This window comes from Oncorhynchus mykiss, chromosome 1, assembly GCF_057628025.1.
Source record: "Oncorhynchus mykiss isolate SJ-2025 chromosome 1, ASM5762802v1, whole genome shotgun sequence".
Taxonomy (NCBI): Eukaryota; Metazoa; Chordata; class Actinopteri; order Salmoniformes; family Salmonidae; genus Oncorhynchus; species Oncorhynchus mykiss.
This window is the reverse complement of record NC_143022.1, coordinates 89,983,754-90,011,587: the sequence shown is the minus strand read 5'-3', so window position 1 is coordinate 90,011,587 and position 27,834 is coordinate 89,983,754. Positions and strand designations below refer to the sequence as shown.

General features: G+C 42.6%; 1 protein-coding gene across 1 annotated transcript in view; it reads right to left on the bottom strand.

Moving 5' to 3' along the window:
- The window catches only part of LOC149985680 (protein eyes shut homolog), a 34,979-nt gene continuing 7,145 nt past the window's right edge, over positions 1–27,834 (bottom strand). Inside the window, exons 2-5 of the mRNA XM_090184781.1 lie at positions 21,147–21,337; positions 14,511–14,602; positions 2,379–2,529; positions 1–223 (exon numbers count right to left, since the gene is read on the bottom strand). Of these exons, the coding sequence (XP_090040907.1) occupies positions 107–223; positions 2,379–2,529; positions 14,511–14,602; positions 21,147–21,337 (551 nt within the window). The 3' untranslated portion in view covers positions 1–106. The remainder of the gene's footprint in view (positions 224–2,378; positions 2,530–14,510; positions 14,603–21,146; positions 21,338–27,834) is intronic.

Below are 27,834 nucleotides of genomic sequence, written 5' to 3'. Positions count from 1 at the left end.
AACAGTTCTTTATTTCTTTCAAACAGGAACACTGGAGGACAAATGGGCCCCAAAAGAGGGAAACAAATATTATTAAGTCCAGTGACTCTTTGAAAATCTAATTATTTTACCTGCAGTCGTCTACGTTGCTGCCGGCAACGGCACTGGATGTGTAGAATCCCCGCAGCTTATTCATTTCAATTATTTCTACGCAGCCGGTGTAGTTGGAGAAGGGTTGGGCTCCCTTAGGAAGACAGAAACAATACTTTATTAGACTGTTGCTTTCAATAAGGTAGGCTACCAGGACACACATCACTGAAAAGTAATATACTGTAGAACTGACTGATGTTGTCAACATATTGGAAGGAACCTAATAACCAAGCCATCATGTTGTAGGAGTGTCACATTTTAGGCACAAGGATCCTTGTATAACGTATCGCTATAGTAGTACAAGACCATCTTTAGAACCTTGTCCATTGCATACGTTACATTATCCCTGACATACATTACATTATACCTGACATACATTACATTATACCTGACATACATTACATTATACCTGACATACATTACATTATACCTGACATACATTACATTATCCCTGACATATGTTACATTACCACATGACATTTGTTACATTATCCATGACATACGTAACATTACCCCTGACATACATTACATTATCCCTGACATACATTACATTATCCCTAACATACGTTATATTATCCCTGACATACAGTACATTATCCCTGACATACGTTACATTATCCCTGACATACAGTACATTATCCCTGACATACGTTACATTATCCATGGCATACGTTATATTATCCATGACATGCATTACATTATCCCTGACATACGTTATATTATCCCTGACATACATTACATTATCCCTAACATACGTTATATTATCCCTGACATACATTACATTATCCCTAACATACGTTATATTATCCCTGATATACATTACATTATCCCTAACATACGTTATATTATCCCTGACATACATTACATTATCCCTAACATACGTTATATTATCCCTGACATACATTACATTATCCCTAACATATGTTATATTATCCCTGACATACATTACATTATCCCTAACATACGTTATATTATCCCTGACATACATTACATTATCCCTGACATACATTACATTATCCCTGACATACGTTATATTATCCCTGACATACATTACATTATCCCTGACATACGTTATATTATCCCTGACATACATTATATTATCCCTTACATGCATTACATTATCCTTGACATGCATTACATGATCCTTGACATACATTACATTATTCCTGACTCGGCTAAATCAGTAACAGACACTCAGGGTTGTATGATGTCATACTGCAGCTATAGGGTGTGCCCCTCATTACCCCATACTCACTACATAGTGTACTACTTACTTTTGTCAAGGACCCATTGGGCTGTATTCAAAAGTGGTGCACTATATAGGGAATAGGGTGTTTTATACTATGCCTATGAAGAGTACTGGAGCAAATGGTATACAACAGGATTCTATGTAATACAATAGAAGTACCAGAAACTGTGTATTATGTTAAACACTTGGGTATTATGTATGTAGTAAACTGTGTACTATGTTAAACACTTGGGTATTATGTATGTAGTAAACTGTGTACTATGTTAAACACTTGGGTATTATGTATGTAGTAAACTGTGTACTATGTTAAACACTTGGGTATTATGTATGTAGTAAACTGTGTACTATGTTAAACACTTGGGTATTATGTATGTAGTAAACTGTGTACTATGTTAAACACTTGGGTATTATGTATGTAGTAAACTGTGTACTATGTTAAACACTTGGGTATTATGTACGTAGTAAACTGTGTACTATGTTTAACACTTGGGTATTATGTATGTAGTAAACTGTGTACTATGTTAAACACTTGGGTATTATGTACGTAGTAAACTGTGTACTATGTTTAACACTTGGGTATTATGTATGTAGTAAACTGTGTACTATGTTAAACACTTGGGTATTATGTATGTAGTAAACTGTGTACTATGTTAAACACTTGGGTATTATGTATGTAGTAAACTGTGTATTATGTTAAACACTTGGGTATTATGTATGTAGTAAACTGTGTACTATGTTTAACACTTGGGTATTATGTATGTAGTAAATTGCACTTCAATTACACCCCAAGGAGAGGAGGTTGTGTCAGCGACAAAAGAAAGAGCATGCACAATGCCTACCAAAATTATTAAAATAAACACATTTACTGTTACAAAGTGGGATAAAATGAGATTTTATTTGGATTTTATAGGGATTAAATTATATAGTATATATAACATCACATATTACTACCGATATGTATTGTCAATAGGTATAGACCTCAGAAACCACACTAACTCACCTGATATGGCAGGTATCGACGAGGCAAGCCCCCTATAAACAGATGGCTCGTTCTCTGTATGGTGAGTCCTGACCAGTAGTTGCTGGGCTGGCTTCTGACTCTCTCATACCCAGACACGACCACCTCCGCTTCGCATGGCGCCAGTTGTTGTCTGTAACAAATGTCCACAAGAAATATGTTCACAAGAAAAATGTTAACAATAAATATGTTCACAGGAAATATGTTCACAGGAAATATGTTCACAGGAAATACAGAGGTTCTCAATATACATTTCCAAATTAAAAAAACTAAACTAAATGTCATATTGGAATAGTTTCTGTATTATTAGAAAACCAACATTTTTAAAGGGTTGTAATATGTTTGCTTAATGAACGTAAATATTCAAAACTAATGATGGTGTTTTACATAAATATCACCAATGGACATTATAAGACTAAACTGCCTTATTGTAATAGGTTTCTATTAGGCTTGCCTGAGGAGTACACAATTACTTTAACAGCTTTCCTAATGCTTATTTCATGACTGTTTTGCCTTCTTAATATCTTCACACAGAAAACAGGTTGAACTGAGTGAGAAGGGCACTAATGAATAAGACCAGTGTTTCCAAGGATACCAGGTATACACTATATATACCAGGTATACACTATATATACCAGGTATACACTATATATACCAGGTATACACTATATATACCAGTTATACACTATATATACCAGGTATACACTATATATACCAGGTATACACTATATATACCAGGTATACACTATATATACCAGGTATACACTATATATACCAGGTATACACTATATATACCAGGTATACACTATATATACACCAGGTATACACTATATATACCAGGTATACACTATATATACAAAAGTATGTGGCAACCCCTTCAAATTTGTGGATTTGGCTATTTCAGCCACATCCATTGTTGACAGGTGTATACAATTGAGCACACAGCCATGCAATCTCCATTGACAAACATTTGGCAGTAGATTGGCCTCTGCCCTGCTAGAGCTGCCCCAGTCAACTGTAAGTGCTGTTGTTGTAAAGTGGAAATGTCTAGGAGCAAACAACGGCTCAGCTATGAATTGGTAGGACACACAAGCTCACAGAAAGGGACCACTGAAAAGCGTAGCCTGTCCTTGGTTACAACACTCACTACCGAGATCTAAACTGCCTCTGGAAGCTACGTCACAATAACCGTTCGTCAGGAGCTTCATGAAATGGGTTTTCATGGACCCAGCAGCCGCACACAAGCCTTGCATCACCATGCTCAATGCCAAGAGTCGGCTGGAGTGGTGTAAAGCTCGCCACCATTGGACTCTGGAGCAGTGGAAACACGTTCTCTGGAGTGATGATTCAGTCAGTCTGATGGAACGAATGCTACCTGCCCACGTGTATAGTGTTTTGGTGGAGGAGGAATAATGGTCTGGGGCTGTTTTCCATGGTTCGGGCTAGGCCCCTTAGTTCCAGTGAAGGCAAATCTTAAAGCTACAGCACACAATGACATTCTAGACTATTCTATGCTTCCAACTTTGTGGCAAAAGTTAGGGGAAAGCCCTTTCCAGTATCAGCATGAAAATGCCCCCGTGCACAAAGTGAGGTCCATACAGAAAAGGTTTGTCAAGATAGTTGTGGAAGAACTTGACTGGTCTGCACAGAGCCCTGACCGTAACCCCATCGAACACCATTGTGATTAATTGGAATGTCGATTGCGAGCCAGGCCTAATCGCCCAACATCAGTGCCCGACCTCACTAATGCTTGTGGCTGAATTTAAGCACGTCCCTGCAGCAATGTTCCAACATCTAGTGGAAAGCCTTCCCAGAAGAGTGGAGGCTGTTAGAGCAGCAAAGAGGGGACCAACTCCATATTAATGCCTATGATTTTGGAATGAGATGTTCGACGAGATGGTATCCACATACGTTTGGTCCTGTCGTGTATATTGTATACTGCATTGAGTTGAATCTAGGATATTACCCCTCTGGACTAACGTTGTAGCTACGTGACACATGCTGCAATACAGCAACTTTCATTTCAACTTCTGGCTTGTACAACCTAAATGATGTTGAAACTCCAGCACTTTGGTAATGTTGAACATCGTCCCACAACGTAATGGATATCTTATAAGTCATGTTTTGGGTGGAAAGAGCTTCATCAGGGTTGCAACAAGCACCAACATGGCCTGTTGACTTAAGAGTCACGACGTGAGATTGCAGTGGTTAGGTTGAAGCTGTGTTATAATTACCAGATGTTTTTATGTGGATGTGTTCCAAATGCCACCCTATTCCCTGTATAGGGCACTACTTTTGACCAGGGCATATAGGGAATAGGGTGTCATTTGGGACTCGATAGTTTAGTTCCTATAGTGTCTTTTCTCTTCCACTTGATTACAAATACGTCTCTGTTGATTGGATGCTCAACCGTGACAGAGTCACCAACAACATCCTCTCGTCTCCCTCCATCTTCAGCCAGCTATCCTCATTCATTTCAAAATGACACAGTTGGAGTGACATGTGAGAGGATATTGTAAGGCAAGCTTCGTCCGTCCACTCCGTCTGTCCGCCCCCCCCCTTCTCTCTCTCACTCTCACACTCACTCACTCACTCACTCCCCCTCTCTTTCCATCCATCCCCCCACCCAGCCCCCTCCCCCTCTTTCACGTTCTCTCTCTTCAACTACAGGTGGCCATGCCTGCTGAGAGCAGCAAGGCTGACAGCATGGCTTGGAGGCTCATCATAACATTAAAGCACAAACACACAGGAGCAGCACCATGATGTCTCAGACCTAGCTAATGTAATGTACTTGCACATCGAACACAAACTGAACCATATCATTATATCTATTCCCCATCAATGCTCCCAATCTAACACATTATACCATAAATTAGGCCATTATAAAATGTTTATATATTCCCTATGTATAACAGAAATAGTACTGGTGATCGTTTATTTGGCAACCACTGACAAGGAGTTACCCTCCTGAGACACTCTGGCACCTTCTACCCATATGTCATCTAACCACATCCTCTCTACCCATATGTCATCTAACCACATCCTCTCTACCCATATGTCATCTAACCACATCCTCAATACCCATATGTCATCTAACCACATCCTCTCTAACCATATGTCATCTAACCACATCCTCAATACCCATATGTCATCTAACCACATCCTCTCTACCCATATGTCATCTAACCACATCCTCTCTAACCATATGTCATCTAACCACATCCTCTCTAACCATATGTCATCTAACCACATCCTCAATACCCATATGTCATCTAACCACATCCTCTCTAACCATATGTCATCTAACCACATCCTCTCTAACCATATGTCATCTAACCACATCCTCTCTACCCATATGTCATCTAACCACATCCTCTCTAACCATATGTCATCTAACCACATCCTCTCTACCCATATGTCATCTAACCACATCCTCTCTACCCATATGTCATCTAACCACATCCTCTCTACCCATATGTCATCTAACCACATCCTCTCTACCCATATGTCATCTAACCACATCCTCTCTACCCATATGTCATCTAACCACATCCTCTCTACCCATATGTCATCTAACAACATCCTCTCTACCCATATGTCATCTAACCACATCCTCTCTACCCATATGTCATCTAACCACATCCTCTCTACCCATATGTCATCTAACCACATCGTCAATACCCATATGTCATCTAACCACATCCTCTCTAACCATATGTCATCCGACTACATTCTCTCTAGCCATATGTCATCTAACCACATCCTCTCTACCCATATGTCATCTAACCACATCGTCAATACCCATATGTCATCTAACCACATCCTCTCTAACCATATGTCACCCGACTACATTCTCTCTAGCCATATGTCATCTGACTACATTCTGTCTACTAATCAGTCATCCGACCACATCCAAACATCATTCTCACATGATTCAGCAGGCATTAAGGCATGAATTGCCTTGCTAGAGCATAAACAGTAGCAGGGCATGGCATTCACAATCTTATTTATATTATAGACATGTTAGTTGTGTTCCAATATCCACACTAATATACCACATAGAATTCATGTCAGTATATTGCCTCATACTAAGTAGTATGCTAGTGAACATGTTGAAGAGAAATGGATCTTAAGCACGTACAAAATCCTAACATATTGTACAAATGCACATAATCATTTGTAACGTATCATACGAATTGGGTATCACTGTACACAATAGTGCACAACTTTATGGGACCCGTATTGACTCGTGAGTGCATCTTACCCCCGTATATATCCTCGTTATTGTTATGTCATTTTCTTGTGTTACTTTTCTGTATTTTTTTGTATATATTTTTTTTAACTTTAGTTTATTTTGTAAATATTTTCGTAACTATTTCTTGAACTATATTGTTGGTTAAGGGATTGTAAGTAACCATTTCACGGTAAGGTCTACTACACCTGTTGTATTTGGCGCATGTGACAAATAAAATTAGATTTTGATTTGATTTGATAATGAAATATTGAACTAAAGTTAAGACGTAAGGATAGTGAATCAATGTGTTTTTAACATGGCACAGTTACTCAGGGATCATTTCATGTCTCAATCAAGGCTCAGAGTAATGAAACACTAGATGCTATCATGTCATGATATGTAAGGGTGTACTTCAGATACAGCAGGTATCATGTCATGTATGTAAGGGTGGACTTCAGATACAGCAGGTATCATGTCATGCAGACTGATATGTTAATGAAAAGTGTATCTGATCATTTTGACTCTGGTGGTATGGAGATATTCGATGTCTTTCAAATGCAGTACATAATCTACATGATTCTATATGTAGATTTATCTCTGTCCCAACAGTCCTTTACAATAAGCTATTTCAACTATTTAGGGTGCCATGAGAATAAACCAATCATAAACAGCAGCTCCATAAACAGCAGCAACCACAACCAAAGGCCGGCCGATGAGACAGGGAAGCAGAGTCACATTTAACCTCAAGGTATTTTTATTCCACTTTCCTCTGGGCACTTATACCCTTTTATTTTATTATACCCTTCCATTTCCCCTCTTCCTTCCCCACTTACCTCCCCACTTACCTCCCCTCATCCCTCCCCTCCCCACTTCCTTCCCCTCTTACCTCCCCACTTCCTTCCCCTCTTACCTCCCCACTTACCTCCCCTCTCCCCTCCCCACTTACCTCCTTTCCCCACTTACCTCCCCTCTTCCCTCGCCTCCCCACTTTCCTCCCCTCTCCCCTCCCCACTTACCTCCCCTGTTCCCTCCCCTCCCCACTTATCTCCCCTCTCCACTTCCCTCCCCACTTCCCTCCCCTCTCCACTTACCTCCCCTCCCCACTTACCTCCCCCCTCCCCTCCCCACCCTCTTCACTCCCCTCCTCCATTTCCTCTTCCCTCCCTCCCTTATTCCCTCCCCTCCCTCCCTCCTCCCCTCCTCCATCCCCTCTTCCATCCCCTCTTCCTTCCCCTCCCCTCTTCCCTCCTCTCCTCCCTCCCCTCTTCCTGCCCCTCTTCCCTCCCCTCTTCCTGCCCCTCTTCCCTCCCCTCTTCCTGCCCCTCTTCCCTCCCCTCTTCCTGCCCCTCTTCCCTCCCCTCTTCCTGCCCCTCTTCCCTCCCCTCTTCCTTCCCCTCTTCCCTCCCCTCTTCCCTCCCCTCTTCCTGCCCCTCTTCCCTCCCCTCTTCCTGCCCCTCTTCCCTCCCCTCTTCCTGCCCCTCTTCCCTCCCCTCTTCCCTCCCCTCTTCCTGCCCCTCTTCCTTCCCCTCTTCGCTCCCCTCTTCCCTCCCCACTTCCTTCCCCTCTTCCCTCCCCTTTTCCTTCTCCTCTCCCCTACCCTCTTCAGACACCTTGTGCGTATTGGAGTCGGACAGCCAGCCTGCTCTGGACTGGAGCCTGAGCCATCACTGAGCCATCCGTGAGGATCCACTGGGAGATTTCCAAAGCTAATTCAGCCCCTTTTCCAAACAACAGGGGAGAGGAGATAATTACCTGATTCTGGGATAACTATGTGCAGCTGGAGGGTACTCTGTCCACAGATGTGCTTCCCCTTCCTCCCTCTTTCATTACATCCCTCTATCCCTCCCTCCCTGGTGCCTACTGATACCCCCTCGTCGAGGGGAGGGATGGAAGGATGGAGAGAGGGAGGGAGGTCTAGGAAGCAATCAACCCTGATTTGTTAAACCTGTCATTTGCAGGCTGGCTGTGTGGTGTTTGGTGGCTGTGGCACAACTATCGGGGTGAGAGAGAAGAGAGAGAGACCCGGGGCTACCTAAGTCCTTCCTCCAGAGCCGGCGCGGAAAGAGAGAGATGGAGGATGTGGAGGAGGGAAGGAGGGAGGATGTGGAGGAGGGAGGGAGGTGGTTAATTTAGGATCGCTCTGCCAGAGAAAAAGGACTGCCTGGCCTCTAGCCAGAGGGCACCAGGCCCCTCAGACAGACAGAGTCCTTGAGAAGCATTACAAATGGCATCCTATTCCCAATTTAGTGCACTACTTTTGTCAAAAGTACTGGACTATGTAGGGAATAGAGTTCCATTTGGGACACCACCCTTCAGAAGCCATGCAGCCCCAGCCTCTGGGGATTTCTATTAAACATATTGAAATTCGTCTTGGACGGGAAGATCTATTAAAAGGTTCAAACGTTATAATGAAGCAGGCTGGTGGACAGGTGGGTGAAGCAGTGATGTTGGGGATGGATAGAGGGAAGGAGGGAGGGATGGAGGCCCATCCTTGTCCCAGTGGTGGCTCTATCTCTGGATCAGACAGAGATGGAGGCTGTGGTCATCAGCCCATCACTAAAGATTTGCTTTAGTCGAGGTGAAGCTTGGAGACCTGTTTTCTCCTCTCCCTCCCTGTGTCTCTACACTGGTTATGCCAGCTCTCCCTCTTCCCTCCCTCTTGCTCTACACTGGTTATGCCAGCTCTCCCTCATTTCCTCCCTCTTTCTCTACACTGGTTATGCCAGCTCTCCCTCTTTCTCTACACTGGTTATGCCAGCTCTCCCTCATTCCCTCCCTCTTTCTCTACACTGGTTATGCCAGTTTTCCCTCTCCCTCCCTCCCTCTGTGTCTATACTGGTTATGCCAGTTCTCCCTCTCCCTCCCTCCCTCTGTGTCTACACTGGTTATGCCAGCTCTCCCTCTCCCTCCCTCTGTCTCTAATCAGAAACTGTGGATTGATGGCAGCATTCACACAAAACTGAAACCGCGAACCACTGCATTTAATCATGGCAAGGCTCCTGGAAACATGACTGAATACAAACAGTGTAGTTATTCCTTTCTCAAGGCAATCAAACAAGCAAAGCGTCAGTATAGAGACAAAGTGGAGTCGCAATTCAACGGATTCAGACACGAGACATATGTGGCAGGGTCTACAGTCAATCACGGACTACAAAAAGAAAACCAGCCCCGTCGCGGACATGGACGTCTTGCTCCCAGACAAACTAAACAACTTCTCTGTGCGCTTTGAGGACAACACAGTGCCACTGACACGGCCCGCTACCATAGACTGTGGGCTTTCCTTCTCCATGGCCGACATGAGTAAAACATTTAAACGTGTTAACCCTCGCAAGGCTGCCGGCCCAGACGGCATCCCTAGCCGCGTCCTCAGAGCATGTGCAGACCAGCTGGCTGGTGTGTTTACGGACATATTCAATCAATCCCTATCCCAGTCTGTTGCCCCCACATGCTTCAAGATGGCCAGCATTGTTCCTGTTCACAAGAAATCTAAGGTAACTTAAATAAATGACTATTGCCCCGTTGCACTCACTTCTGTCATCATGAAGTGCTTTGAGAGACTAGTCAAGGATCAGATCACCTCCACCCTACCTGACACCCTAGACCCGCTCCAATTTGCTTACCGCCCCAATAGGTCCGCAGACGACGCAATCACACTGCACTAACCCATCTGGACAAGAGGAATACCTATGTAAGAATGTTGTTCATCGACTACAGCTCAGCATTTAACACCACAGTACCCTCCAAACTCGTCATTAAGCTCTAGACCCTGGGTCTCAACCCCACCCTGTGCAACTGGGTCCTGGACTTCCTGATGGGCCGCCCCCAGGTGGTGAAGGTAGGAAACAACATCTCCACCCCACTGATCCTCAACACTGGGGCCCCACAATAGTGCGTTCTCAGCCCTCTCCTGTACTCCCTGTTCACCAATGACTGCGTGGCCACGCACACTTCCAACTCAATAATCAAGTTTGCAGACGATACTACAGTGGTAGGCCTGATTACCAACAACAATGAGACAGCCAACAGGGAGGAGGTGAGGGCCCTCGGAGTGTGGCGTCAGGAAAATGACCTCACACTCAACGTCAACAAAACAAAGGAGATGATTGTGGACTTCAGGAAACAGCAGATGGAGCACCCCCCTATCCACGTCAACGGGACAGTAGTGGAGAAGGTGGAAAGTTTTAAGTTCCTCAGTGTACACATCACGGACAAACTGAAATGGTCCACCCACACAGACAGCGTGGTGAAGAAGGTGCAACAGCACCTCTTCAACCCCAGGAGGCTGAAGAAATTTGTCTTGTCACCTAAATTCCTCACAAACTTTTACAGATGCACAATCGAGAGCATCCTGTCGGGCTGTATCACCGCCTGGTATGGCAACTGAACTGCTCTCAACCGCAATGCTCTCCAGAGGGTGGTGTGGTCTGCACAACGCATCACCGGGGGCAAACTACCTGCCCTCCAGGACACCTACAGCACCCGTTGTTGCAGGAAGGCCAAAAAGATAATCAAGGACAACAACCACCCGAGCCACTGCCTGTTAACCTCGCTTTCATCCAGAAGGCGAGGTCAGTACAGGAGCATCAAAGTTGGGACCGAGAGACTGAAAAACAGCTTCTATCTCAAGGCCTGTTCAGACTGTTAAACAGCCACCACTAACATAAAGAGGCTGCTGCCAACATACTGACTCAAACCACTGGCCACTTTAATTAATAAATGGATTTAATAAAGGTATCACTAGTCACTTTAAATAATTCCACTTTAATAATGTTTACATATCCTACATTACTCATCTCATATGTATGCAGGTATGTATGTATGTATGTATGTATGTATGTATGTATGTATGTATGTGTGTATACAGTATTTTATACCATCTATTGTATCTTGTCTATGCCGCACGGCCATCTCAAATTCATATATTTTTATTTACATATTCTTATTCCATCCCCTTACATTGTGTGTGTATAACGTAATCATTGTGAATTTGTTAAATTCCTTGTTAGATATCACTGCATTGTCAGAACTAGAATCACAAACATTTCGCACCAGTCGCAATAACATCCGCTAACAATGTGTATGTGACCAATACAATTTGATTTGATTATGCCAGCTCTCCCTCTTCCCTCCTTCTCTCTATACCCTGATTATTCCAGCCCTCCCTCCCTCTGTCTCTACACTGGTTATGCCAGCTCTCTCTCTCTCTGTCTCTACACTGGTTATGCCAGCTCTCCCTCCCTCTGTCTCTACACTGGTTATGCCAGCTCTCCCTCTCTCTATCTCTACACTCGTTATGCCAGCTCTCCCTCTCCCCTCTCTCCCTCTCTACACTCGTTATGCCAGCTCTCTCTCTCTCTCTATCTCTATACTGGTTATGCCAGCTCTCCCTCTCTCTATCTCTAAACTGGTTATGCCAGCTCTCTCTCTCTCTGTCTCTACACTGGTTATGCCAGCTCTCTCTCTCTCTGTCTCTACACTGGTTATGCCAGCTCTCTCTCTCTCTATCTCTAAACTGGTTATGCCAGCTCTCTCTCTCTCTGTCTCTACACTGGTTATGCCAGCTCTCTCTCTCTCTGTCTCTACACTGGTTATGCCAGCTCTCCCTCTCTACACTCGTTATGCCAGCTCTCTCTCTCTCTCTATCTCTATACTGGTTATGCCAGCTCTCCCTCTCTCTGTCTCTACACTGGTTATACCAGCTCTCCCTCTCCCCTCTCTCTATCTCTACACTGGTTATGCCAGCTCTCCCTCTCTGTCTCTATACTGGTTATGCCAGCTCTCCCTCTCTCTATCTCTACACTGGTTATGCCAGCTCTCCCTCTCTGTCTCTACACTGGTTATGCCAGCTCTCCCTCTCTCTATCTCTATACTCGTTATGCCAGCTCTCCCTCCCTCTATCTCTACACTGGTTATGCCAGCTCTCCCTCTCTCTATCTCTACACTCGTTATGCCAGCTCTCTCTCTCTCTATCTCTAAACTGGTTATGCCAGCTCTCTCTCTCTCTGTCTCTACACTGGTTATGCCAGCTCTCCCTCTCTACACTCGTTATGCCAGCTCTCCCTCTCTCTATCTCTATACTGGTTATGCCAGCTCTCTCTCTCTCTCTGTCTCTATACTGGTTATGCCAGCTCTCCCTCTCTCTATCTCTACACTCGTTATGCCAGCTCTCTCTCTCTCTATCTCTATACTGGTTATGCCAGCTCTCTCTCTCTCTATCTCTATACTCGTTATGCCAGCTCTCTCTCTCTCTATCTCTATACTGGTTATGCCAGCTCTCTCTCTCTCTATCTCTATACTCGTTATGCCAGCTCTCTCTCTCTCTATCTCTATACTGGTTATGCCAGCTCTCTCTCTCTCTCTGTCTCTATACTGGTTATGCCAGCTCTCCCTCTCTCTATCTCTACACTCGTTATGCCAGCTCTCTCTCTCTCTATCTCTAAACTGGTTATGCCAGCTCTCTCTCTCTCTGTCTCTACACTCGTTATGCCAGCTCTCCCTCTCTACACTCGTTATGCCAGCTCTCCCTCTCTCTATCTCTACACTGGTTATGCCAGCTCTCCCTCCCTCTGTCTCTACACTGGTTATGCCAGCTCTCCCTCTCTCTGTCTCTACACTGGTTATGCCAGCTCTCCCTCTCTCTGTCTCTATACTGGTTATGCCAGCTCTCCCTCTCCCCTCTCTCTGTCTCTACACTGGTTATGCCAGCTCTCCCTCTCCCTCTATCTCTACACTGGTTATGCCAGCTCACCCTCTCTCTGTCTCTATACTGGTTATGCCAGCTCTCCCTCTCTCTGTCTCTATACTGGTTATGCCAGCTCTCCCTCTCTCTGTCTCTACACTGGCTGCTGCCAGGGCGTAATGATGGATTTGTGCTGCTGTTGCATTTTCAAGTGATGCTGGTTTTTATTCAATTGAAAAACAGACATGACAGACTAATACACTTAAAATGAGGAATTGGCATCAAGTCACAGCCAGCAGCCCTTAGCCTTAAATGAGAAACATTTTGAAGCTGCAGGGCCACTTTTATTACTTTAGAGCGCTGATCAGTTTATCATTTTGAAACTGCCTAACTCTTGTCATTCACTGGAGATATTGTATTTTGACACCCCAAAACAACTTAGGAACATATTGGGCATGTCAATCGGTACAAATTCATATCTCAAGCTAATTCTATGAGGCTTATGATGTTGTATTTACCATGTCATTACAGGTTTGTAAACCATTCTGATGATTCTTTAGGCCTACAGGTATAATGCTTCGTTACAACTTGTTTTAACCATGTACCAGCCTCTATGCAGTAGGCTTATGTTTTCATTAAAGGCCCAGTGCAGTCAAAAACTGAATTTGTCTGTGTTTTATATACATTTCCACACTATGAGGCTGGAATAATACTGTGGAATTGTGAAAATGATGATAATGCCCTTTTAGTGTATGAGTTGTTTGAAAAGACTGCCTGAAATTTCAGCCTGTTTTGTTTGGTGGGATGGAGTTTTGGCCTGCCTGGTGACATCACCAAACGTAAATTAGTTATTAGACCAACAAGAAAGAGAGTTCCAAACCTCTCTGCCTATAACAGCTGGTTTTCAGTGTCCCCTCCCCACTCAGACCACTCCCAGGCAGTCCTAGCAAAATTATTGCTTGAGAAATTGCTCTTTGCTAAGAATTTGAATTGAAAACAAATCACAGTAAGGTACTTAATTGTTACCAAGAAATGATTTGATATTTAGATTGAAACAGCTTCATTGGATCTTTAGGAGGTGGTTTCCCAGACATAGATTAAACCCTGTCCTGATTCTCCATTCAAAGCACTTTTTTGTCCAGGACTAGGATTATTCTGTATAGGGGAAAGCGGCCCAAAATCCCTAAGAAAGTAAACCCACCTGACGTAGACGATGTATGGATTGCCGTCGTCAACACGGATGAATGTATTGATCCTTCTGATCCCTTCCTCTCGGTTACAGGAGAAGACATACTGAAACACAGTACAGAGAATAAACAGTCTACATGGTGCATCAGAACAGGGTGATGATAATAGTCTGCTACATGGTACATCAGAACAGGGTGATGATAATAATCTGCTACATGGTACATCAGAACAGGGTGATGATAATAGTCTGCTACATGGTGCATCAGAACAGGGTGATGATAATAGTCTGCTACATGGTGCATCAAAACAGGGTGATGATAATAGTCTGCTACATCAGAACAGGGTGATGATAATAATCTGATACATGATGCATCAGAACAGGGTGATGATAATAGTCTGATACATACTACATCCGAACAGGGTGATGATAATAGTCTGCTACATCAGAACAGGGTGATGATAATAGTCTCCTACATGTGGCATCAGAACAAGGTGATGATGATAGTCGGATACATGGTGCATCAGAACAGGGTGGTGATAAAAGTCTGCTACATCAGAACAGGGTGATGATAATAGTCTGCTACATGGTACATCAGAACAGGGTGATGATAATAATCTGCTACATGGTACATCAGAACAGGGTGATGATAATAGTCTGCTACATGGTGCATCAGAACAGGGTGATGATAATAGTCTGCTACATCAGAACAGGGTGATGATAATAGTCTGATACATGGTGAATCAGAACAGGGTGATGATAATAGTCTGGTACATCAGAACAGGGCGATGATAATAGTCTGCTACATGGTGCATCAGAACAGGGTGATGATAATAGTCTGCTACATGGTGCATCAGAACAGGGTGATGATAATAGTCTGATACATCAGAACAGGATGATGATAATAGTCTGCTACATCAGAACAGGGTGATGATAATAGTCTGCTACATGTGGCACCAGAACAGGGTGATGATAATAGTCTGATACATCAGAACAGGGTGATGATAATAGTCTGCTACATCAGAACAGGGTGATGATAATAGTCTGCTACATGTGGCATCAGAACAGGGTGATGATAATAGTCTGCTACATGGTGCATCAAAACAGGGTGAGGATAATAGTCTGCTACATCAGAACAGGGTGATGATAATAATCTGATACATACTACATCCAAACAGGGTGATGATAATAGTATGCTACATGGTGAATCAGAACAGGGTGATGATAATAGTCTGCTACATAAGAACAGGGTGATGATAATAGTGTTATACATCAGAACAGGGTGATGATAATAGTCTGCTACATAAGAACAGGGTGATGATAATAATCTGCTACATGTGGCATCAGAACAGGGTGATGATAATAGTCTGCTACATGGTGCATCAAAACAGGGTGATGATAATAGTCTGCTACATCAGAACAGGGTGATGATAATAATCTGATACATGATATATCAGAACAGGGTGATGATAATAGTCTGATACATACTACATCCGAACAGGGTGATGATAATAGTCTGCTACATCAGAACAGGGTGATGATAATAGTCTGCTACATGTGGCATCAGAACAAGGTGATGATGATAGTCGGATACATGGTACATCAGAACAGGGTGATGATAATAATCTGCTACATGTGGCATCAGAACAGGGTGATGATAATAGTATGCTACATGGTGCATCAGAACAGGGTGATGATAATAGTCTGCTACATGGTGCATCAAAACAGGGTGATGATAATAGTCTGCTACATGGTACATCAGAACAGGGTGATGATAATAGTCTGCTACATGGTGCATCAGAACAGGGTGATGATAATAGTCTGCTACATAAGAACAGGGTGATGGTAATAATCTGCTACATGGTGCATCAGAACAGGGTGATGATAATAGTCTGCTACATGGTGCATCAAAACAGGGTGATGATAATAGTCTGCTACATCAGAACAGGGTGATGATAATAATCTGATACATGATGCATCAGAACAGGGTGATGATAATAGTCTGATACATACTACATCCGAACAGGGCGATGATAATAGTCTGCTACATCAGAACAGGGTGATGATAATAGTCTCCTACATGTGGCATCAGAACAGGGTGATGATGATAGTCGGATACATGGTGCATCAGAACAGGGTGGTGATAAAAGTCTGCTACATCAGAACAGGGTGATGATAATAGTCTGCTACATGGTACTTCAGAGGAGGGTGATGCAAATAGTCTGCTACATGGTACATAAGAACAGGGTGATGATAATAGTCTGCTACATGGTACATCAGAACAGGGTGATGATAATAATCTGCTACATGGTACATCAGAACAGGGTGATGATAATAGTCTGCTACATGGTGCATCAGAACAGGGTGATGATAATAGTCTGCTACATGGTGCATCAAAACAGGGTGATGATAATAGTCTGCTACATAAGAACAGGATGATGATAATAGTCTGCTACATCAGAACAGGGTGATGATAATAGTCTGCTACATGTGGCACCAGAACAGGGTGATGATAATAGTCTGATACATCAGAACAGGGTGATGATAATAGTCTGCTACATCAGAACAGGGTGATGATAATAGTCTGCTACATGTGGCATCAGAACAGGGTGATGATAATAGTCTGCTACATGGTGCATCAAAACAGGGTGAGGATAATAGTCTGCTACATCAGAACAGGGTGATGATAATAATCTGATACATACTACATCCAAACAGGGTGATGATAATAGTATGCTACATGGTGAATCAGAACAGGGTGATGATAATAGTCTGCTACATAAGAACAGGGTGATGATAATAGTGTTATACATCAGAACAGGGTGATGATAATAGTCTGCTACATAAGAACAGGGTGATGATAATAATCTGCTACATGTGGCATCAGAACAGGGTGATGATAATAGTCTGCTACATGGTGCATCAAAACAGGGTGATGATAATAGTCTGCTACATCAGAACAGGGTGATGATAATAATCTGATACATGATATATCAGAACAGGGTGATGATAATAGTCTGATACATACTACATCCGAACAGGGTGATGATAATAGTCTGCTACATCAGAACAGGGTGATGATAATAGTCTGCTACATGTGGCATCAGAACAAGGTGATGATGATAGTCGGATACATGGTACATCAGAACAGGGTGATGATAATAATCTGCTACATGTGGCATCAGAACAGGGTGATGATAATAGTATGCTACATGGTGCATCAGAACAGGGTGATGATAATAGTCTGCTACATGGTGCATCAAAACAGGGTGATGATAATAGTCTGCTACATGGTACATCAGAACAGGGTGATGATAATAGTCTGCTACATGGTGCATCAGAACAGGGTGATGATAATAGTCTGCTACATAAGAACAGGGTGATGATAATAATCTGCTACATGGTGCATCAGAACAGGGTGATGATAATAGTCTGCTACATGGTGCATCAAAACAGGGTGATGATAATAGTCTGCTACATCAGAACAGGGTGATGATAATAATCTGATACATGATGCATCAGAACAGGGTGATGATAATAGTCTGATACATACTACATCCGAACAGGGCGATGATAATAGTCTGCTACATCAGAACAGGGTGATGATAATAGTCTCCTACATGTGGCATCAGAACAGGGTGATGATGATAGTCGGATACATGGTGCATCAGAACAGGGTGGTGATAAAAGTCTGCTACATCAGAACAGGGTGATGATAATAGTCTGCTACATGGTACTTCAGAGGAGGGTGATGCAAATAGTCTGCTACATGGTACATAAGAACAGGGTGATGATAATAGTCTGCTACATGGTACATCAGAACAGGGTGATGATAATAATCTGCTACATGGTACATCAGAACAGGGTGATGATAATAGTCTGCTACATGGTGCATCAGAACAGGGTGATGATAATAGTCTGCTACATGGTGCATCAAAACAGGGTGATGATAATAGTCTGCTACATCAGAACAGGGTGATGATAATAATCTGATACATGATGCATCAGAACAGGGTGATGATAATAGTCTGATACATACTACATCCGAACAGGGTGATGATAATAGTCTGCTACATCAGAACAGGGTGATGATAATAGTCTGCTACATGGTACATCAGAACAGGGTGATGATAATAATCTGCTACATGGTACATCAGAACAGGGTGATGATAATAGTCTGATACATACTACATCCGAACAGGGTGATGATAATAGTCTGCGACATGGTGCATCAAAACAGGGTGATGATAATAGTCTGCTACATCAGAACAGGGTGATGATAATAATCTGATACATGATGCATCAGAACAGGGTGATGATAATAGTCTGATACATACTACATCCGAACAGGGTGGTGATAAAAGTCTGCTACATCAGAACAGGGTGATGATAATAATCTGCTACATGGTACATCAGAACAGGGTGATGATAATAATCTGCTACATGGTACATCAGAACAGGGTGATGATAATAGTCTGATACACCAGAACAGGGTGATGATAAGAATCTGCTACATGGTACATCAGAGGAGGGTGATGCAAATAGTCTGCTACATGGTACATAAGAACAGGGTGATGATAATAGTCTGCTACATGGTACATCAGAACAGGGTGATGATAATAATCTGCTTCATGGTGCATCAGAACAGGGTGATGATAATAGTCTGCTACATGGTGCATCAGAACAGGGTGATGATAATAGTCTGATACACCAGAACAGGGTGATGATAATAGTCTGCTACATGGTACATCAGAACAGGGTGATGATAATAGTCTGCTACATGGTGCATCAGAACAGGGTGATGATAAGAGTCTGATACATGGTACATCAGAACAGGGTGATGATAATAGTCTGCTACATGGTACATCAGAACAGGGTGATGATAATAGTCTGATACATGGTGCATCAGAACAGGGTCATGATAATAGTATGCTACATCAGAACAGGGTGATGATAAGAGTCTGATAAATGGTACATCAGAACAGGGTGATGATAATAGTCTGATAAATGGTACATCAGAACAGGGTGATGATAATAGTCTGCTACATGGTGCATCATAACAGGGTGATGATAATAGTATGCTATATCAGAACAGGGTGATGATAATAGTCTGCTACATGGTGCATCATAACAGGGTGATGATAATAGTATGCTATATCAGAACAGGGTGATGATAATAGTCTGATACATGGTACATCAGAACAGGGTGATGCTAATAGTCTGCTACATCAGAACAGGGTGATGATAATAGTCTGCTACATGATGCATCAGAACAGGGTGATGATAATAGTCTGATACACCAGAACAGGGTGATGATAAGAGTCTGCTACATGGTACATCAGAGGAGGGTGATGCAAATAGTCTGCTACATGGTACATAAGAACAGGGTGATGATAATAGTCTGCTACATGGTACATCAGAACAGGGTGATGATAATAATCTGCTACATGGTACATCAGAACAGGGTGATGATAATAGTCTGCTACATGGTGCATCAGAACAGGGTGATGATAATAGTCTGATACACCAGAACAGGGTGATGATAATAGTCTGCTACATGGTACATCAGAACAGGGTGATGATAATAGTATGCTACATGGTACATCAGAACAGGGTGATGATAATAGTCTGCTACATGGTGCATCAGAACAGGGTGATGATAAGAGTCTGATACATGGTACATCAGAACAGGGTGATGATAATAGTCTGCTACATGGTACATCAGAACAGGGTGATGATAATAGTCTGATACATGGTGCATCAGAACAGGGTCATGATAATAGTATGCTACATCAGAACAGGGTGATGATAAGAGTCTGATAAATGGTACATCAGAACAGGGTGATGATAATAGTCTGATAAATGGTACATCAGAACAGGGTGATGATAATAGTCTGCTACATGGTGCATCATAACAGGGTGATGATAATAGTATGCTATATCAGAACAGGGTGATGATAATAGTCTGCTACATGGTGCATCATAACAGGGTGATGATAATAGTATGCTACATCAGAACAGGGTGATGATAATAGTCTGATACATGGTACATCAGAACAGGGTGATGCTAATAGTCTGCTACATCAGAACAGGGTGATGATAATAGTCTGCTACATGATGCATCAGAACAGGGTGATGATAATAGTCTGCTACATGGTGCATCAGAACAGGGTGATGATAATAGTCTGCTACATGATGCATCAGAACAGGGTGATGATAACAGTCTGCTACATCAGAACAGGGTGATGATAATAGTCTGCTACATCAGAACAGGGTGATGATAATAGTCTGCTACATAGTGCATCAATTGTTTGGTAAAAAACATACCACAAAGCACTATAGTCCACAAAACATGCACAATTCTAGGCTGCATCAGCCGATATAGGCAGTAAAGTACTGTAAACAACAATGAAACAGAAAATAATCAAAGACTTCATAGAGACTAGAAACATAGAGGCTGTGTCCCAAACATAACCCTATGTAGTCTGTTGACCAGAGCCCATAGGGCCTCCCATAGCAGATAGAGAGAATAGGGTGCCATTTGGGACAAAACCTTTATCTTTCAAGTTATTGAGTCTCATGAGCCCTGGTCAAAAGAAGTGCACTATATAGGGAATAGGGTGCCATTTGGTACTCAGGAAAAAGCCTCACCTGTAGCATTCCCTCCTGGATGAAGAGTTTCATGAAAAAGAAGCCCCTGGTCACTGCTCCTTGGTCAACGTACAGGATGGTCCCCTGGGCCTCCTGGGTCTGAAACCTCACAGTGATGTTGTTGTTGGCACCAAGGTCTATGCCCTCAAACTCCAAGTAGGAATTACCAGAGTACTGGACGTAGCTGGAGTCTGGAGATGGGAAAAGGGGGTGGGAGAGAGACGGGGAGATGACGAGCAACTTAGAAAAGTGTAATATTTCACAAAACACCCTCACAGTACAGAGCACTGAGAAATTGGCTATTGTGTCGAATGTATAGAAGTGATGATTTTGTCTCCTATATATTGTCTGTATCTTATGGGGAGGCAAGTAGCCTAGTGGTTAGAGCGTTGGGCCAGTAACTGAAAGGTTGCTAGATCGAATCCCCGAGCTGACAAGGTAAAAATATGCAGTTCTGCCCCTGAACAAGGCAGGCTGGCATTGCAAATACGAATTTGTTCTTAACTGACTTCATGAGTTAATATAAATAAATACCTTGTTGGAACTGTTGAAGTTGAAAGTTTACATACACCTTAGCCAAATACATTTAAACTCACTTTTTCACAATTTCTGACATTTAATCCTAGTAAAAATTCCCTGTTTTAGGCCAGTTAGGATCACCACTTTATTTTAAGAGTGTGAAATGTCAGAATAATAGTAGAGCGAATGATTTATTTCAGCTTTTATTTCTTTCATCACATTCAGAAGTGGGTCAGAAGTTTACATACACTCAATTAGTATTTGGTAGCATTACATTTAAATTGTTTAACTTGGGTCAAACGTTTCGGGTAGCCTCCAACAAGCTTCCCACAATAAGTTGGGTGAATTTTGCCCATTCCTCCTGACAGAGCTGGTGTAACTGAGTCAGGTTTGTAGGCCTCCTTGCTCACACATGCTTTTTCAGTTCTGAAAAACAAATAGAACAAATGTTCTATAAGATTGAGGTCAGGGCTTTGTGATGGCCACTCCAATACCTTGACTTTGTTGTCCTTAAGCCATTTTGCCACAACTTTGGAAGCATGCTTGGGGTCATTGTCCATTTGGAAGACCCATTTGCAACCAAGCATTAACTTCCTGACTGATGTCTTGAGATGTTGCTTCAATATATGCACAACATTTTTCCTCACTCATCATGCCATCTATTTCGTAAAGTGCACCAGTCCCTCCTGCAGCAAAGCTACCCCACAACATGATGCTGCCACCCCTGTGCTTCACAGCTTGCAAGCCTTCCCATTTTTCCTCCAAACATCAGACCAGAGGACAGTTCTCCAAATAGTACAATATTTGTCCCCATGTGCAGTTGCAAACGATAGTCTGGCTTTTTCATGGCGGTTGTGGAGCAGTGGCTTCTTCCATGATGAGCGGCCTTTCAGGTTGTGTCGATATAGGACTCGTTTTACTGTGGATATAGATACTTTGTACCTGTTTCCTCCAGCATCTTCACAAGGTCCTTTGCTGTTGTTCTGGGATTGATTTGCACTTTTCGCACCAAAGTACGTTCATCTCTAGGAGACAGAACACGTCTCCTTCCTGAGCGGTATGACGGCTGCGTGGTATCATGGTGTTTATACTTGCGTACTATTGTTTGTACAGAGGAACGCAGTACCTTTAGGCGTTTGGAAATTGCTCCCAAGGATGAACAAGATTTGTGGAGGTCTACAATTCTTTTCTGAGGTCTTGGCTGATTTCTTTAGATTTTTCCATGATGTCAAGCAAAGAGGCATTGAGTTTGAAGGTAGGCCTTGAAATGCATACACAGGTACACCTCCAATTGACTCAAATGATGTCAATTAGCCTATCGGAAGCTTCTAAAGCCATGACATAATTTTCTGGAATTTTCCAAGCTGTTTAAAGGCACAGTCAATTTACTGAACTTCTGACCCACTGGAATTGTGATACAGTGAATTATAAGTGAAATAATCTGTCTGTAAACAATTGTTGGAAAAATTACTTGTGTCATGCACAAAGTAGATGTCCTAACCGACTTGCCAAAACTACATTTGTGGAGTGGTTGAAAAACGAGTTTTAATGACTCAAACCTAAGTGTATATGTAAACTTTTGACTTCTACTTATATGAAAACTGTCTGATTGGTATGCCACTATTCAGCTGCAATGCAACACGTCATCCCTACTGAGTTTGTCAGTCTAGGAAGCAGCGCCAGGGGTCTGGGGCAAAATGATAAAAAAAAAGAACCCTTCAACTGAGTGTGTGATAAGTTACAACGCCAGCCTTGAAATGTAATTACGCTCCATAGAGAGTTCTAGGATGCCTCCCAAATGACTCGGTCTTCTGTAGACAGTGCACTACATTTGATCAAAAGTAGTGCACTATATAGGGAATAGGGTACCATTTGGGACGGAGGCTTAGCGTTCTTCATAGAAAAATGAAATATGGATCTGAACAGAAATAATGTATCAAAGGCTTCTGATTGTGATTGCCCCTCCTACAGAGTGTCAGGGGAGGCAGGGAGCTGTGTTTCTTTGGTTTTCTTGAGAGTTCATCACTGGTATACCATGAATAACAAAATATATAGGCCCCCTACAAATCTCCTTTACATGAGTCGGTTGTGTGTTATCTTGTTGGTGCCAATACATAGACGGTATGGCACCTGTTACTGAATGCATATTTTTGGAGGCTCATTATTAAGTCTTTATCTCACTTGTAAACCCACTCAGACTCAATGCATAACACAGTAATGGTGATGGGAGTTTTAACTGTACAGTAGTTACGTCAACATTGGCTGCCACTGCCTACTGTGAAAACATCACATGGAATGGATTTCTTAGTCCCAGAATGCAGAGCAATTCATTAACATTTGTATTTATTGTCCAGGGTAAAGATCTTTTCCTCAAAGCTAAGACGTAAAATGTCTGCAGGAGTCACGGATCAATTCAAGCCCTCTCGCTGTTTAATGCTGTCAGACATCCCAGCCTACCCTCTTTCAAAGCCATGTCTCTCTCTAACCGAAGGTTCTTTATGAATATTAGGGCCTGTAATTGTCCAGCACTGAACACTGATTAAAAGGAAAGAGGAAAGATTCACAGCTGGAAACACAAGCCATAACAATTCTAGATCAACTAGGACTACGTCCCAAATGTCACCCTACTGCCTATATAGTGCACTACTTTTGACCAAGGCCCCATTGGAATATAGGGAATAGGGTGCCATTTGGGATGCACATTAGGAGTTCTGAAATGTGGCCCTACCCTGCCTATAATGAGGTAAAGACGAGGGTGGACCGTAGCCTTGGCGTGTCTTGTATTTGTCTCTAATTGGCAGGGTATATGGAAATATTAGCTTTATTCATCGCAGGTGACAAAGTGATCATCCTTTTTGTTATGCTTTTCTCAGTGGAGGTGTGGAGTGGAGATGGGCTTTTACTATCTAAACATGAGCACACTACAAGAAACCTTACGGTAATCAAACTGGGGTAGAAAATGATTCACAACAAGTGCAAACATGGACATGGTTATTGTCTAAATATTTACTAAAGCAGATAGATGCAAGCAAGAACACTCAACACAAAGCATATGTAGCTCTTCTAGTTCACTTAGGAGACTGACGATCAACAAGCCACACTGTACAGTACAGTACGAAGACAATGGCTAAGGACATGCAGATGGTAACTGAGAGAGATTGATTAGTCTGCATTCACCAGAGCGGAATTAAAGCCAGGGTGTAGTTACTGGTAAGAAAATGATGATGTGAAAAACAACTGTGCTGGAGCTCTCCGATGGGTAAACACTATAGGGCCACGGAGACTTGGTAGAAGCTGCTCGTAGAAAAATGTTTTCTGTTGACTGGCAGAAAAACTTAAAGCATGATGGGAATTCATTTTTCCATCAATGCACTCTTGAAGAATTATGATATGTTTGCAAACGTATTTATGAGGAAGGAATGTTGACAGATTTCATAAGAGGGAAAACATTTCTGCTGCAGGACCCCAAATACTGTAGTCTTTACAAACATATAAACTGATAATAAAATCACACATTAACAGCATAGACCCTTTTAGCTCTGTGAATGAAAAAATATATTGTCCTGCGATTGTTAAAAGCCCTCACACCTCTTCCATTTATGGGTTGTAAAGGGGTAAATAGGATTGCTTTGCTACAAGCCGTGAAGCATGTAAATGACATAATATACTGAAGGTAGAGAGGCGGAGGAAAGAGAAGAAGCCTGGCTGAAAGGAATTTAATCATACAACTTTATTACATGGCTCATTGTATACCATGATATTCTGCTTCATATCATCCGTGTCAGTAAGGCAATTATGGGACATTTCAGGAAGGCTTGTTCTAATGCCTGGAAGTTTATTGAGGGTAGTGACGCAGACCGTTTTAAGAGACTGACTCAGACTCCAGTAATTTGGGGCAGAGAGAGCATTAGAGAATCTCATCATACTTTATGTACTGTATTCCTCGTTTGCGACAAACGTTGCTATTTGTTGACAAAAAAATAGCCCCAACCCGTCTGAAAAACCCTGTTATAATCATAAGCGCTCCCTAATACACCTGTATTGTAGTTCTTCTTCTATTTCTTCTTTTCACTGTTAAAAGGCTACACCTCAGAAATAAGCCAGATCACTATTACATGGCTACACCTCAGAAATCAGCCAGATCACTGTTAAATGGCTACACCTCAGAAATCAGCCAGATCACTGTTAAATGGCTACACCTCAGAAATAAGCCAGATCACTGTTAAATGGCTACACTTCAGAAATAAGCCAGATCACTGTTAAATGGCTACACCTCAGAAATAAGCCAGATCACTGTTAAATGGCTACACCTCAGAAATCAGCCAGATCACTGTTAAATGGCTACACCTCAGAAATAAGCCAGATCACTGTTAAATGGCTACACCTCAGAAATAAGCCAGATCACTGTTAAATGGCTACACCTCAGAAATCAGCCAGATCACTGTTAAATGGCTACACCTCAGAAATAAGCCAGATCACTGTTAAATGGCTACACCTCAGAAATAAGCCAGATCACTGTTAAATGGCTACACCTCAGAAATCAGCCAGATCACTGTTAAATGGCTACACATCAGAAATCAGACAGATCGCTGTTAAATGGCGACACCTCAGAAATCAGCCAGCCAGATCACTGTTAAATGGCTACACATCAGAAATCAGACAGATCACTGTTAAATGGCTACACCTCAGACATCAGACAGATCACTGTTAAATGGCTACACCCCAGACATCAGACAGACAGATCACTGTTAAATGGCTACACCTCAGAACTCAGCCTCTTTTAGGTTGTTGTCGTGATTTATCGAGCTGCTAGAAGCGAGACCTCTATCAATATCAGTTAGACTTTGAGTCCCAATAGACCAGCCTGTTTGATCTGACGCAGGGTGGCCTCCAGGGTAGATGGGCTAACCTTAACACCCCCCCCCCCCCCCCCCCCTCCGTCTGACCCTCCTTCTCTCTGGACAGGAATAGGACCAATACCCTGAGGAGAAAGAAAAGACAGAGAATTATCAGGGAGAGAGAGATAATTATCAGGAAGAGAGAGATAATGATCAGGAAGAGAGAGATAATTATCAGGAAGCGAGAGAAAGGGAGAATTATCAGGGAGAGAGAGATAATTATCAGGAAGAGAGAGATAATGATCAGGAAGAGAGAGATAATTATCAGGAAGCGAGAGAAAGGGAGAATTTTCAGGGAGAGAGAGAGATAATTATCAGGAAGAGAAAGAGAATATTCAGGGAGAGAGAGAGAGAATTATCAGGAAGAGAAAGAGAATTATCAGGAAGCGAGAGAGAGATTTTTCAGGGAGAGAGAGAGAGATCATTTTCAGGGAGAGAGAGAGAGAGAGAATTAATCAGGGAGAGAGAGAGAAAAAGAGAGAATTATCAGGGAGAGAGAAAGAGAATTGACTGTGATCTGAGAATTAATGAGGATAAATGCAAGCTAACAACGGTGTGCTCTCTCCCTCTTGCTCTCCCTCTCCCCGCTCTCCCTCCCTCCCTATTCAGTCCCTGACAATAGGGTTTGCCAATGCTGATGATGGAAAATTACCCCTCAGAGACAAAGCCATTCATTAATTTTAAAGCCCTTGTTTGGTCTGATGTAGGCTTTGATGCAGTCTGAGGCTGGTGTGTGCGCGCACGTGTTTGTGTGTGTGTGTTCGTGAGTGGCTGCTAACTGCTGCCACGAGGCAGGGGTATGCCTCATTAACAGTTAGCTCCAGTGTCTCTCCCAGGTCTCTCCTTTTCCACTAGCTACCTTAAATTATCAGGTTTTACTGTAGTTACCATCCTGGCTATCATCCTCCAGTATAACTGGCCTTTAATGTAGTTACCATCCTGGCTATCATCCTCCAGTAGCTATCATCCTCCAGTAGCTATCATCCTCCAGTATAACTGGCCTTTAATGTAGTTACCATCCTGGCTATCATCATCCAGTAGCTATCATCCTCCAGTAGCTATCATCCTCCAGTATAACTGGCCTTTAATGTAGTTACCATCCTGGCTATCATCCTCCAGTAGCTATCATCCTCCAGTAGCTATCATCCTCCAGTATAACTAGCCTTTAATGTAGTTACCATCCTGGCTATCATCCTCCAGTAGCTATCATCCTCTAATAGCTATCATCCTCCAGTATAACTAGCCTTTAATGTAGTTACCATCCTGGCTAT